General features: G+C 33.3%; 1 protein-coding gene across 1 annotated transcript; it reads right to left on the reverse strand.

Annotated features, from left to right (window-relative positions):
- Positions 1–4,876: 4,876 nt before the first annotated feature.
- On the reverse strand, positions 4,877–16,714 carry LOC134690646 (uncharacterized). Its single transcript, XM_063550635.1, has 3 exons — positions 16,489–16,714; positions 12,272–12,449; positions 4,877–8,186 (listed from the first exon to the last, which is right to left on the reverse strand). The coding sequence occupies exons 1-3, from the start codon at positions 16,681–16,683 to the stop codon at positions 5,875–5,877; spliced, it is 2,685 nt and encodes an 894-aa protein (XP_063406705.1). The 5' UTR covers positions 16,684–16,714; the 3' UTR covers positions 4,877–5,874.
- Positions 16,715–16,948: the final 234 nt, after the last annotated feature.

The raw sequence follows: 16,948 nt of genomic DNA on the forward strand, positions 1-16,948 counted from the left end.
CCTACTACAACAAATGACAACCATCAATTCCTACTACACCAAATAGCAACCGTCAATACCTACTACACCAAATAACAACCGTCAATGTCTACTAAACCAAATATCAACCGTCAATACCTACTGCACCAAATGAAAAACCGTCAAAACCTACTTCACCAAATAACAACCGTCAATATCTACTACACAAAAAAAAAAAACGTCAATATCTACTACACCAAATAACAACCGTCAATATCTACTAAACCAAATAACAACCGTCAATATCTACTACACCAAATAACAACCATCAATTCCTACTACACAATAAAACAACCGTCAATTCCTACTTCACCAAATAACAACCGTCAATTCCTACCACATCAAATAACAACCGTCAATATTTACTACACTAAATAACAACCGTCAATATCTACTACACCAAACAACAACCTCATTCCTACCACACCAAATAACAATCGTCAAGTCCTTCTACACCAAATAACAACCGTCAATATCTACTACCCTAATGATAACCGTCATTACCTTCTACACCAAGTAACAACCGTTAATATCTACTGCACCAAATAACAACCCTCATTCCTACTACACCAAATAACAACCTCATTCCTTCTACACCAAATTACAACCCTCATTCCTACTACACCAAATAACAACCTCATTCCTTCTACACTAAATAACAACCGTCAATTCCTACTACACCAAATAACAACCGTCATACCTTCTACACCAAGTAACAACCGTCAATACCTTAACACCAAATATCAAACGCATTAAGATCTAACGCCAGTACATAGTACACCACAAAGCAACCGCATTAAAATGTATATCAAACAAGACAACCACTTACCAACTTCCTGTGGTAGGATAGGCAAATGAATATGTATTGGGTTAAAGCTAGTTTTTTTGTAATCTCAATCATCCATTTTAATTTCGATCCGTGGAGTGATACAACTTACATATTCTTTCAACACGTCGATCAATCTTAACTTGAAATAAAGCATGTCAAATAATGATTTGTAGAAAAGAAATGATATGGGGCATCCTTCCATGACACAAAATCAGTATATGCACAGCAAAAAACACAAAATTCACAGAACTAGTCATCTGATTGCTCAAAGTAAAAGTGAAGCTTTCGGCACGTAGAAAAAATACTCTCACCCCTAGCTCTGATTTAAGCAGAATTCTTTGCAAACTGATGATCACGTCACAACTGTGAATTGAAGAAAAAAAGCTATATAATAGTAATATTAAGGCAACCACGGTGCACATCGAGGTATCTCTTAGATAACTTCGGATGCAGAAAATAATGAGATCTGTATTCTATCTGGACCGACAGGAGGGGGAATTTATGTTTAATGTCCAGTGGCAAATATCACATGAATATCAAGACTAGAATATGTTAATACAATATGACTCTGACCCTGCTAACATCACAGTAATGGTACGAATTATATGCAGCATATCAGCATTCCGACAATTATTGTCTCCTCAGTGATATATATATATGAAAATTCAAAACTGTAATGTAAAATATAAACGAATGAAAAAGAAATTAAAACTTTGTACTGGCTACTGTCTATTGCTCATAAAGAAGCACCTGTTTAAGTTCATTGTTTTGTTCATAAATCATGTCATTAGTTTTCTCGTCATAATTGTACCATTTTTTAATATCGGGCCCATTTCTAATAACTAACTATACGGTTTAGTTTTTACTCATTGTTGAAGCTGTACGGCGAATTATTGTTGATTACATCTACTTCATTTGTTCTCCGGTGGATAGTTGTCTCATTATAACTTACTATACATTATGGGTTTCACTCATTGATGAAGCTGTACAGTGACATATTGTTGCTAACATCTACGTCATTTGTTCTCTGGTGGATAGTTGTCTCATTATAACTTACTATACAGTATGGGTTTTACTCATTGTTGAATCCGTACAGCGACTTATTGTTGCTAACATCTACGTCATTTGTTCTCTGATGGATAGTTGTCTCATTATAACTTACTACACAGTATGGGTTTTACTCATTTTTGAAGCTGTACGGTGACCTATTGTTGCTAACATCTACATCATTTGTTCTCTGGTGGATAGTTGTCTCATTATAAATTACTATACAGTATGGGTTTTACTCATTACTGAAGCCGTACAGCGACTTATTGTTGCTAACATATACGTCATTTGTTCCCTGGTTGTCTCATTGAAAATCATACAGTCATCTTCTTCTTTTTATATTTAAACATCAGACTGATGACGCTGACGACAAAGAGTATGATCGCTTTTTCGCTTCCGTGACAACAGGTCCGACAAAAAGGTCCCAGAAAAATTAGAGACAAATCGAGTAAGAAACCAATGCTAGTTCACATGGTTATAGTCCACAGAAACATATATTACATGAACACATTGTTCTTGATTAGAGCTCTTACTTCTATATGCTCCACGCAAAGCCGAGAACAGCACATTTCAAATCTTTGAACCTGTTTTGGCTCGAACTCACGTCCGCCCACACTCGAAGGCAAGCACACTACCACTAGACTACAATAGGTGGTTCTTATATCATATGTCATGTCCACTCGATACAGACAAAATCGAATTGGGATTTTTTTTGTTGTTCTTCATTTGAAAGTTACACTGAGACCTTCAGGAAAATAATACACCACCAATTATTTCAGTTTATTGATAACCACTGTAAAATTAACAATTTTTCCTTAAAATACTAGGGATTTTTATCTCTCAAAAAGAAATTTTACACCCCAGATAGTTTATTCATTACTCAATATATTGTCCTGAAGCAAACCTTTCCCAAATTTTCGTGAAGATAGGACATTTGATTTAAAGATAGCATCAGGAAACAATTAATATTGCCATAATTTTAGTCGACTGTGCCTTATGGCTTTGGACTTGTTCATACATAAGGCCCTTTAGTTTTTGTCTCGCCGTCGAAATTCGTCGCAGTATGCGAGACATATGTATTACTATCCGGCGGTGTAAACTGTATGTGTAAAGCTTTATATTTTAGAAGGTACAATACCTGGATGCTTCATATCTTTTATGTAGAAAACTTATGCTGCGAAGTTTCTGTCTGTCATATGTCCAATGTCCTTGACCCCCATTTTCATGGTTCAGCGACTGTTTGATAACAAATTTGAGTTTGTTTGTCATGTGAATTTTTCACTTATTATAAGTAATAGGATAACCATATTTTGTATATGAGTACCTTACAACGTCTACATGTCCGTCAGACATGGACCTTATTTCATGGATCAGTGATCAAGGTGAAAGTTACGTGATAAGGTCCGTTTCTCAAATACCGTATAATCGGTAGGTTAACTATATTTGGTGTATGGAATGACTGTAATGGGTACATGTCAGACTGGCAGTTTTCATCTGACCTTGACCTTGACCTCATTGTCATGGTTCATTGGTTTAATGTTAAGTTTTTGTGTGTTGATCTGTTTTTCAAGTACTATAAGCAACAGCTCAACTATATTTGGTGTATGGAATCGTTGTAAGGTGTACATGTCTGTCTGGCAGTTATCATCTGACCTTGACCTCATTTTAACGGTTCATTGGCCAATGTTAAGTTTTTTTGGTTTTGGTCTGTTTTTCCAGTACTATAAGCAATAGGTCAACTATATTTGTTGTATGGAATGGTTGTAAGGTGTATATCCGTCTGGCAGGTATCCTCTGACCTTGCCCTCATTTTCATTGGTTCATTGGTAAATGTTTTTTGTTTTGTCTGTCTTTCAATAGCATAAGCAATAGGTCAATTATATTTTGTGTATAAACAAATTGTAAGGTGTGTATGTCTGTTTGACGGCATTTATCTGACCTGAGTTTCTGTGATTTTTTTAGTTAAACCTTTATCTTTAAGACTTTCAACATAAAATCAATGGTCAGTAAAGCTGGCGAGACATTAAAACGTGTGTACTCTTGTTTGTTTGAAATATAATTTAGTTTTTTTTTATGTCTGAGCCTTATACAGCTGACTACAGTTATAGGTTTTGCTAATTGTTGACCTATAGCTGATGACATATAATTTTGGTCTCTTTTTATACTATGGTATAATATTCTCATTGGCAATCATATCACATCTCTATATCTTTATATTAGTAACCTAAAACTCAATATAGGCCTCAAAACTTTCAGTAGATTTACAGACACTGTAACATGACCTATTAATCCTAAAATCAGTACAGTTTTCCAACGGAGCAATATCAAAACAAGTTGTGTGAAATAATCATTTTGAATTGAAATATTCTGTCCCTAAGAAAACTAGAAAGCCGACTCCCAGACATCTTTTATGATATGATTATAATAAATCCAAGTTGACTTTTGTAGTTAAAGCTGTTAACCTAATACTAGCAAGTAAAAGGTTTGTTTGGCCTACTTGCTTTGTTTGTATAAAAGTTGGTTGCACTATTCCGTCATCTGTTATCCTAATGCTAGCAAGTAAAAGGTTTGTTTGGACTACTTGCTTTGTTTGTATAAAAGTTGGTTGCACTACTCCGTCATCTGTTAACCTAATGCTAGCAAGTAAAAGGTTTGTTTGGCCTACTTGCTTTGTTTGTATAAAAGTTGGTTGCACCACTCCTTCATCTGTTATCCTAATGCTAGCAAGTAAAAGGTTTGTTTGGCCTACTTGCTTTGTTTGTATAAAAGTTGGTTGCACTACTCCGTCATGTTAACTACACAATTTGTCATTATGAAATGTAAACTGCAAAGACAAAATGATGAATGCCTTCTCCAAATCTATCATATTCACATTGAATACTGTTCAAACCCAATTCAAACGTAGAAGACCATAACTATCAGCAGTTGTCTTGTCAACAAATTAACATATTTAAGTGAATAAAAATACATAAAATACTGATAAATGATTTTATTATGATTATTTTTATATCATCAAAATATATTTCTATATTACAATATATAATTCAAACAGTAATAAATGGTAAAAATAATTGTTACTGGAAATTCTTAATTCTATTACTTGAGACTAATCACAGTATATAGATTGATTTTGCTGTAACTTACAAGGAGTTAATTAACTATAATAAACTTGAGTCTGCATTGCTTACATGGCACTCTAGACAGTAAAACTGTGATGTTGAACATTTCTTTACCAGGGGAATTTATCTAAACCTGTCATAGTAATGGTACATATTTTACTGCAACAGAAGCTGTCATATTCAAACTTTTTTTCTACAGATGCATTTCTCTGCAATGTTAAAAATTAGGACAAATATCACAAAAATTCGAAAGAGAAAAAAATACTCTTCAGTCAAGAACATTTCAGTAAATAACTTACAAACAATTCTTGCAGTAAGATTTTTTTGAAACAGCCCCAGCAATTTTGAAAACGGATATAAAATATTGACTTAAAATGGAGTTAGCTGCCATGTTAAAACTTTATGAGGTTACTACAAAATAGTAAAAAAACTGGCAAGGCAAGTAAGTTTCATACTTTTTTTTTAAGCAGGGTGGTTATACACAGCATTCAGTCGTATTACTTTCATTACTTCCAGGATAAAATAATTTGAAACAAGAGTGCAAAAGTATTTCCTACTTTAAAATGTTTCTTCTATTCCTTGTGATACAATTAAGATATATATTCATGTAATGTGAAGCTTAACTGCATGTGTAGAAATAGAGAGAATATGATGGGATGAATTGCAGTAAATACCAAACATAAACTAACACCTAACAACAAGAAAATAAAAAAGAAAGGTTTTTTTCTCATCTGCTGCATGATTTTTACATGTCATTACAAACCACTGACTACAGAACAAGAGTTGAATAAAAAAAAAATCCACATTCCTTGCATATCTTTTTTTATATTTCATGAAAAACCACTGACTAAAGAACAAGACTTAAGAAGAAAGTTGAACTTTCTTCTTTCTTTGTGCGATTTGTAACATCATTACTATAGATGTATGTCCATTATCTGTTGCGATGTTTAACGGGGATTTTCCATCTAGTCTATATATCTTTGTATCTGCCCCTTTATCTAACAATAAATGTACAATATCTTCATGTCCTACTTCACATGCATAAAATAATGGAGTTGTTCCATCTTCTTTTGTCATATTGATGTTAACATGGTATTTGAGAAGACAATGGACTACATCTGTCCTACCCATAAAACAGGCTATATGTAATGGAGAAGAACTAACTACTACATTAAACCCATAACCTACTGACATATCACTGATGTAATCTCTAATATTTGATGAAGCCTTTTCTAAGAGAAAGTCAAACCATTCCTGTCTTTCTTTATCTAAGGTGTAATCCAGACGGTTATTATATGTCTCTGCTATAGACTGTTTACTATGCATACATATATTACTGTCAGCATTGTTCTCTAACAATAACCGTGTTATCTCTAGGTTTCCGTTCAGTGCACTGAAATATAAAGCATTACCTCCATCATCCGTCTGGGCTTTGATGTCTGGTTTATGTTTCATTAATAGCTGGACTATACTGGTGTGGTTACTACTACATGAAATGATCAGTGGTGTAAAACCTTCTTTGGCACATAGATCAACATTGGGATTCTTCTCCAAAAGTAACTTTACTATTTCAGTATGTCCATTACTACTTGCACATAACAGAGGACTACAGCCATTCTTGTCACATAGATTAACATTAGGATTCTTCTCTAACAGTAACTTTACTATATCAGTATGTCCTTTACAACTTGCCATGTACAGAGGACTATAGCCATTCTTGTCACATAGATTAACATTAGGATTCCTCTCTAACAGTAACTTTACTATATCAGTATGTCCTTTATCACTTACCATGCGTAGTCCAGTAACCCCATCATCTCTACACTGATCCACATCCACATTATTATGTAACATCCACTGTACCATATCTGTATAACCACGAAAACAAGTAAGTATCAGTGGAGTATTACCTGATCCAGAATTCTCCTTTGGTAGCACTGTATCCTTGGTACTGGCTAATATTACTTGTTGTGGTTTATCTAGTTGTAGTAAGTACTGTAATAACTTTTGTCTGAATGATGATACTTTTATATTATTGTTTCTGAATAAAGCTGACACCTTTCCTACTGACCAGTCCTTTCTAAACCTTTGTAAATATGATTCTAAACAATCATCTGGTATTTTAATAATGAAGTCTATGTTACTGTTCTTGTCATCTGATGATTCCTGCCAGATAAAACGTTCATGTACTAAATCACTATCACCATGGTCTATTAAACATTCAATCATTTTCTGACCAAAGTAATGAGCAAGAAAGTCAAACAGTTTATCATGTAGAGTTCTATAAATATCATTATGTTTACATATAAATGTACCATCTAGAGTGTCAATAGCCTCTTTAAGTTTTGCTTTCGATGTACCTCGGTTCAATTTACAAGCCTCACATGTGTCTTCTATAATATTTTGTTGTTCATTTGTAACTTTACCCTGGAACCATTTCTCTTTCAGCTGATTATTAAAGAGAACACATAAAGCAAGACTACATATTTTATAGTTCCCTTCATCACCATGCTCACTTAACCTGTCTAGCTCACGTTTATAGACATTAAAAGGATTTTTGAAAAACTCTTTGACATCTACATCTTCTTTTTCATGATATAAGGAACATAAGAGTGGGAAAAAATCACATTTAGAAGATGAATCATCAATGTCTGTCATGCTTGTGCCAATATAAATTTTTGCTATATTTGTTTTCTCTACAGATGTAAGACATAACTTATCTGATATTAAATTACATTCACAAGATTTAAAAGGTGATAATATGTTAAACTTTTCATCTTTATAGACTTGTAATCTACAAGATACAATAATCTTACAACATTTGTCTGCCATTATTGTTTTAATCACAGGTAACAGTTGTTTCCAGTTATCAATCTGTTGTTGGTTGGCAGTGAAATTTCCACAAATATCATCTACAATGAAGACGGTCTGTTTATCAGGCTGATAATAATCTCTAATGTCTGTTGGTGAGAACACTGGTATTATATTGTACCCTTCCTTCTTTAAAAGAAGTGCTGTGTGTCTTGCAATAAATGATTTTCCAACTCCTGATGGGGCGGTTAATGTCAAACAACTGTTGTCCTGTAACTGTTCCATGACATAATCACAAGCTCTTGTAGACACGAACATCTTATCTTTCTTTTCCCAGTCTTCTATTTGTTTTTTTAACAGCTCTGAAAAATATATTAAGTGTAGCTAATTAGAAATAAAATAAATGGGGAATGTGTCCATGGGACACAGATGATGCCCCCGATTGCATATCATATAAAGTTATAAAGGGACATAACTGAAGAACGTTAAAAGTGATGGTACCCAAATTTGTTATTGATCTATAGTGTGGTAATAAGTATTGTGTATAAGTTTTGTAACATTTTGTTGAGGCAAACTAAGTTAGAGAACTGCAACAAAAAATTCAGCAATTTTTCCTTTTGTAAGTGACATAACTCTAGAACAGTAAAAGTGACACCAACAAAAACCACACTTGATCTGTATTTTGTGGTAATAAGCATTGTGTATAAGTTTCATAACATTTGGTTGAGGCAAACTTAAGTTAGAGAACGGAAACTAAAGCGGCACAACTCTAGAACGGTTTATTAGTGACACCACCAAAATTCAAACTTGATCTGTATTTTGTAGTAATAAGCATTGTGTATAAATTTCATAACATTTGGTTGAGGCAAACTAAAGTTAGTGAACAGAAACGAAAAAATTTGCAATTTTTCCATTTGTAAAGGGCACAACTCTAGAACGGTAAAAGTGACGCCTCCAAAATTCAAACTTGAGGTAATAATCATTGTGTAAAAGTTTTATAACATTTGGTAACATTTCGCAAACCAGAATTAGAGAACGAAAATCAACTTTGGGACGTATGTACGGACAAGGGTAAAACTAAATGCCCCCTCCGCTACGGCGTGGCATAAAAAACTTACTATTCATATGAATTAATTATAATCAATTAAAACATATGTAAAATGGTGAAATAAGTCTATGGTGTAAGTTGTTTCACATTGTGTTATCTCAAAACCTTTCATACCTTAATATACAATTTGCTATACAATATCTGTGGTACTCATTGTTGATGGCGGGATGCTGACCAGTGGTTGTATACCTGCCTGTACTTTTGTTGATATTTGTCTCATTGGCCATCATATCACATCTACTTGTCTTGATACAATCGAAATTGAAAAAAATCATTAAAATACATGATTTTGGGTTCCTCTGAACATACTTAAGTATTTTATCTTGAATTGAATGATCATTCATCATGGTGTGGACTCATTGGTGAACCCTTATTCTAAATATGAAAAGTCAAATAAAACAATATCCCCAAAAATCAACTAATTTGACCATCAGGTTAAAGGTCAAGGTCACATAAAGATTATAACACAACAGCGTCATATAATGATACAATTATACACCTTCATACACAGTGTAAAAAAGTTTTGGCGAGGACAAAGCTGTATTATTGGCAAACTTGCATATATGTATGATGGCTTGTTTCGAAGCTGAGACATTTGCACATGTGAGGTGAAATTTTCGGGGTCCAAAGTGATATTTATATTTCAATAATTGACCCTAAAAAGCCCCTTGTGATGTAGCTTCTGGGTTTTTTTTCACACAATAACAATGAATAAATTATTTTAAAATTTAGTACTTTGCATACATTTAATAACTCCATAGGTTTTACAAGTGTTGTACAACTTTGTACCTTTTTCACGTTCGATCTTTTATATCTAGGCGTTATGTATTCAGGTTTAGTTTTCTGTAATTAGTTAATACTTTAGTTTCTTTGTGTATATCTCTTTCATATTCATTTGATAAAATTTACTGTTTGCAATAGCATGAATTGTTCTATATAATAAGAATGTTCTTATCCCGGGCATAAAAACAATGCCGTATTTTGCGAAACCTTTTCAACTTTTGATCTTCATTGCTGTACAACTTTGTACTTTTTTCACTTTCGATCTTTTATATCTGGGTGTCACTGGTGAGTCTTGTGTGGACAAGGCGCGTTTTTGGCGTATTCAATTTTAAACCTGATGCTTTTTGTTATCTATTAATCATGTTTTTCTGTGTCTATTATGTTCTCCTATTTATTTGTATTGTAGTCCTGTAATATTATGTTGTCATTTCAATGTTATCTTTAACTTTGCCATTAAAGTTCGAGGTTTGGCATGCCTTAAAACCAGGTTCAACCCACCACTTTTATTCCCCTTTAAAAGTGTCCTGTACCAAGTCAGGAAGATGGTCATTGTTATAATATTGTTCGTTTCTCTTTGTGTTGCATTTTAACGTTGAGTCGTTTGTGTTTTCTCTTATTTTTGAGATATTGAGATTAGAGGTGGCACGGTACTTGTCTATCTTAAATTCATGTATTTGGTTTTCATGTTACATTTGTTATTCTCGTGGTGTTTTGTCTGATGATTGGTCTGTTTCTGTGTGTGTTGCGTTTCGGTGTTGTGTTGTTGTTCTCCTCTTATATTTAATGCGTTTCGCTCGGTTTTGGTTTGTTACCCCGATTTTGTTTTTTGTCCATGGATTTATGAGTTTTGAACAGCGGTATACTACTGTTGCCTTTATTTACAAATTTATTGAATGATGCTCTGCTTTTTGAATAAGCACAAACTTTTTAAAAATTGAAACGTATCCAATATCACAGCAAAGACTATTTGATTTACTTACTAATACATATTTGAGTACATCAATTCGAGGTGAATAAATTATAATGACCCTACTGAGATCTGACTATGCACACAATTTTACATGTGTATGCCAAAGTTACATGTCCCTTATAGGTTAGCCTAGGTTCTGTTAAGAAAAAAAATCCGGCCAAAATATGAAAACAAGACATGCAAGAGTTTAAAGGATGAACTGTCTTGCCTGCTAAACTGATCATGATTGAAATTCTGCTGAAAGTCTTTAAAATAAAGATTTTACTACAAGTATCACATTAACATGACATTATCAAGATTGTATGTAACTCATGAACTCATGTTGAAAGTCTGTTATATAAAGGGTTTACTAATAGTATCTCATCATCTTACCATTAACAATGTACTATGAAAATGAGGTCACGGTCATATGACCCATGCCAGACAGACATGCATACCTCGGCTTACAATCATTCTATACACTAAATTTAGTGGTCCCATTGCTAAAAGTACCAGAGAAACAGATCAAACCACACAATTTTAACATTGACTAATGAACCATGAAAATGAGGTCAAGGTCATATGAACTCTAGCTGCCAGACAGACATGTAAACCTTACAATCATTCTAGACACCAAAAGCAGTTGACCTTTTGCTTTTGGTAATTTATAAATTGACATAATTACAAAAACTTATCATTGACCAAAGAACCATGAAAATGAGATAAGGTCATATGAACCATACCAGACAGATATGTACACCTCAAGATTGTTCTATTCATTAAATATAACTGACCTATTGCTTATAATATCTGAGACATAAACCAAAACACACAAACTTAAAATTGTCTAATGAACCATGGAAATGAGGTCAAGGTTAGATAAAACCTGTCATACAGACATGTACAACTGACAGTCATTCCACACAACAAATATAGTGGTCGTATTGATTATATAGTACCTGAAAAACAGATCAAACCGCAAAAACTAAACATTACCCAATGAACCATGAAATTGCAATCATTCCATAAACCAAATATTGTTGACCTATCGCTTATATTATCCGAGATATGGACTTTACCATGTAATTTTAACCTTGATACCTTGTGTGCGGATACCTTATGTTACGAAGATTTTGTCTGTCATATGTACATTGTCCTTGATCTTGATCCATGGAATAAGGTCGAGGTCAGGAGAATCCTACCTGACGGACATGTATACGTTGCAAGAACCAATATACCAAATATAGTTATCCTGATAGTCATAATAAGTGAGTATTTCACTTAAAAAGAAAACTTTTTCTCAAGCAGTCACACAACCATGAAAATGAGGTATGAAGCATCCAGGTCTTCTTCCTTCTGAAATATATAGCTTTAAACAAATTGTTTATGCCGTAGATCCCACAGGTTTTTCATACCCAAGTCTCCCATACTGCAACTTTCTTCACAGGCGAGACATTTCTGTAGGGAATGTTGATATTTGTTTAGATCAATATACGTGACGTATAGGAGTAAAACATTGCAAAATATATGAGAAAATGAAGAATTGGTAAATGTTTACCCTGTCAATTGATAGTCTACTTTTATCTGTATCAATAAGTATAATGTACCTTTGATGTGCCATGGTATTGGGTCTTTCAAAATTTCCATTGTTAGTTTCAGTTCTTTCAACTCTTCCAGTGATTGTTTGATTTCCAACATAATTTCCTGATTAGACTGGTCCAAGATTTTCACCTTTAACCCTTGACACTCTTGATACATTGTTTGACCTCCCAATCGACCTACAGCCTAGAAATGAATAGTTCAATTTTTGATATTTTTTTTATTCTTCAAATCATCATTCATTTTCATGTATAACTATAGATACAATAATCATTTTTAATTCATTTAAACGAGCCTTGCTTGTAAATCAAGATAGCTAGGCAATGCTGTAAACATGAGGATTAAATTGTGTGTATAGTATACAGTTGTACCACAAGATCATAAATTACATTATAAAGTGTATTTTGGGCTGCTATTCAAAAGGCCAAACATTGTGTCATTGTGGTAAATAGGTAAAAAATAATTGGGGAATGTGTCCATGGGAAACAGATGATGCCCCCGCTTGCATATACTGTTAAAAAGGGACACAACTCAAGAACTGTAAAAGTGGGCTAGCAAAATTTGTACTTGATCTGATTTTTGTGGTAATAAGCATTGTGTATACGTTTCATAACATTTGGTTGAGGCAAATTGTTTAACATTTCACAGCGGTATAACATGTTATTTTAATTATTCTTCCCTTAGTTTATTTATTTAGTATTTACATTGTATCATAGATCATATTTATTTGTTCAGTGTATGTTCACTGGTGTTAATATGTCTTTTGATTGAGTTAAGCCATTTCAATTGATATTTTATAGTGTGTCTTTCTATGTTGTGATGTTGCACTATTATTTAAGATAAGGCTGAAGGTTTGGTACCATTAAAACTTTAAACCCACTGCAATTGTGTGCACCTGTTCTAAGTCAGGAATCTGATGTTCAGTAGTTGTTGTTTGTTAATGTGGTTCATAAGTGTTTCTCGTTTCTCATTTTTTATATAGATTGGACCCTTGGTTTACCCATTTGAATGGTTTTACACTAGTAATTTGGAGGCCCTTATAGCTTGCTTTTCGGTGTGAGCCAAGACTCCATGTTGAAGACCGTACTTTGACCTATATTGGTTTACTTTTATAAATTTTGACTTGGATAGAGAGTTGTCTTATTGGCACTCATACCACATCTTCTTATATCTAATTTGAGAACGGACATTTGTAAAGTGGTATAACTCTAGAACTGTAAAGGTGATGCCACCCAAATTCAAACTTGATCTGTGTTTTTGGGTAATAAGCCTTGTGTATAAGTTTCAAAACATTTGGTTAAGGCAAACTAAAGTTAAAAACAGTAACGAAAAATTCAGCAATTTTTCCTTTTGTAAAGGGGCATAACTCTAGAACGGTGAAAGTGACGCCACCAAAATTCAAACTTGATATGTGTCTTGGGGTAATGAGTAACATTTTGTTGAAGCAAACTAAAGAAAAAGAATGGAAACGAAAAACCATTTGTAAAAGGGCATAACACTAAAACTGTAAAAGTGACGCCACTAAAATTCAAACTTGATCTTTTTTTTTGTGGTAATGAGCATTGTGTATAAGTTTCATAACATTTGGTTGAGCAAACTAAAGTAAGAGAACAGATATGAAAAATTCAGCAATTTTTCCATTTGTAAAGGGGCATAACACTAAAACTGTAAAAGTGACACCACTAAAATTTAAACTTGATCCTTTTTTTTTTGTGGTAATGATCATTGTGTATAAGTTTCATAACATTTGGTTGAGCAAACTAAAGATAGAGAACAGAAATGACAAATTCAGCATTTTTTGCATTTGAAAAGGGACATAACTCTAGAAGTGACGCCACCAAAATTCTTGATCTGTGTTTTGTAGTAATAGGCATTATGTGCAAGTTTCAAAACATTTGGTTGAGGCAAACTAAAGTTACAGAACCGAAACCAAGTTCGGGACACACGGACGTGCAGATCTAGACGGACAAGGGTAAAACTTAATGCCCCCTCCGCTACGGCGGGGGGCATAAATATGCCAATAATGGATCTTTAGATTTATCAGAAAATCTAACATTATATAGACCTTAACTTGCTGTTAATTTTTTGCTTTTTCAGTTTTGTATCAACTACCATGACTACTTTTTTTTTAGATAAAAAATACAATCAAAGAGCATGATTCCTCTGAGGGATACGATTGATATTGTTTTCATTGATATTAGTATTATTCTCCAAAATGATTTAACTGCACATGTATTTCTATTTGATTAGATTTACATGTTTAGAAAATAGCCAATCTCTAATACAAGTGTATGAACAATGTAAATGATGTAATTATTGTGTTTTAATTTTGTACTATCAATTCCATGTTTACTATATACACAGCGGTCACTGATATATTATATAGAGAGAAGGTATCATTGTACCTTATCATCTATTTTCCTACGTGAATTCTAGGAGGAATCCCAATTCTAATTCATTAAAAATTTAATTTCCTTTAGGTCAGTGGGCATGACTCCTTTCCGTACACATTCCTCTGTTTAAATTGCCATCGCTTTTAATAAAATTCAACATCTATTGACAGAACGGATCAATTTTACTTGTCGTGTCGTGGTATTTTGATTCTTAATTGACCGAAGTATTGTATGGGCGACAACTCTAAATATGGTTCCCTGCATTAAATGTCCGAATGTTTATGAACAACACGATAAGGTAGGAGAGTTACCCATAACAGTATAAAGTATAAATCATTTTAAATAAACTTGTGCTGTTCACAATCTATCAATGACCAAGTTCACAACATGCTTAAGAAATTTTACTTTAAAAAAAATCTTTGATCAAAGATGAGCAGCAAGTTTCTTAACGTTGATAATATGGAAGACTCCATTTCGGCTGAAGGGGTGTTCTAGTTCTACCATATTATTGTTGACTACATTTTTTTATTTAAATGTTGCACATGATTTAAAATTATGCAACAACAATTACCCTAAATAGCAGATAGACACAGAAAGGATCTCTCGAGTTTCAAATTAATCAATGGAGTGGGGAAACCAGATCAACCATTTAGTCTGATACCCCTATAGGTCAAGAAAACTATATGCATGCACATAATACCTAAACAAACCGTTAGAATTATGATTTGATTTAGGTCAATTGTAGCATATTAAATGTTAGTTAAACGTCATAGATGGTTCTCCATTTCCTTATGGAAGTTCAATATCAAAGTTTCAGTTTCATAACGGTAACCATGGTAACATATAAGAAAAACTCCACTTCAGTACTTAGCTGACAGAAATAGTTTTATAGGAACAACTCTGATGATGATTTTATCATAACTGCGGAATTCCCTCTTTGACGTGTTTCTAAATATAAATACTGATTAATTCTGATTTTCCAAACAAAACATGAAGATTATGAGATGAAAATTATAGGAAAGTTGTTTAAATTCAATATGTTTGTTTGTTTTTACCTTTTATAACAAGACAATCTTAAGAATCTGAGTTGTTCCTTAATGTAATGCACAAAACGGTTGACGTGAGGGCCTTGGAAAGGAGTCAGTGGTAAAAGTCTTCAGCAATCGTATCCCAAAAACTGCATTTTACGACCTTTTACTTGCTTTATATTTAGCAACATCATCCAGGTTTATTAATATATTAAATCCCCAGATACAATTTAGAAACAAGAAACCCTATGAAACATTCAGGTATATTTTGGTAGCAAATCGCCTAGTTGCAGAGCAGATGATTTTTTTAACATGAACAATGAGATTACCCATAGTGTTTTAGATTCTGAAAAGGCGAATTGGAATGCTGCATAATGCAAATGGGAATGGTGTAGTGTCTGGTGTGGAATGGTTTATGGTGCAATATGGAATGGTGTATGGTGCAATTGGAATGGTGCATAGTGCAATGTGCAATGTGGAATGGTGTAGTGTTTGATGTGGAATGCAGAATGGTGTATAAGGTGCAATGTGGAATAGTGTAGCGTATGATGTGGAATGCAGAATGGTGTATTGTGCAATGTGGAAAAGTGTAGTGTTTGATGTGGAATGCACAATGGTGTATAGTGCAATGTGGAAGTTTATGACATCCTTCCTCAGTCCCAAAGATCCCTTCAGAGGCAAGATGGTAAGAAAAGTTTATTGATTACTTAATTCAAATATTATTTTACTTGAGCTATGTATTGACAATGGGATCATAGTCCAACATGTTAAAATCAATCCAAGTATCAATGTAGAGATACTTACATCTGATATATCTTCCCATGCTGTATTGAAATAAGTAGTGTCCATTGTATTACCATCATGATGAGCTAGTTTATTCCTGTAACATTTTATCCTGGCTAGATCAGATCCTGGAGTTATCTCCCCTGGTAGTGGTAGACTGTCAAATCCATTGATTGGAGGATTGATAGATGTCAAGTTTCTGATCAAACAGATCATCAACGTTACATCAAATGTTTTGGAATCCGGAACCCCTGTAAAATGAAAAGAAAGAGAAATGTATCACTTACAGTAATACAATCAGTGTTTTAAAAAAGGTGTTATGTTGGAGTATGTCACTCACCATTCTAAATATTAAGTATAACTTATTACAGATAAAATATTATTTTAAATTATTATATCTTTGAAATAATCAATGATTTCATTTACATTTATAAGAGGACAATGTTTTTTTATTTGTAGCCTGTTTACAGAATTTTTGTGT

This window comes from Mytilus trossulus, chromosome 11 (assembly GCF_036588685.1).
Source record: "Mytilus trossulus isolate FHL-02 chromosome 11, PNRI_Mtr1.1.1.hap1, whole genome shotgun sequence".
Classification (NCBI taxonomy): Eukaryota; Metazoa; Mollusca; class Bivalvia; order Mytilida; family Mytilidae; genus Mytilus; species Mytilus trossulus.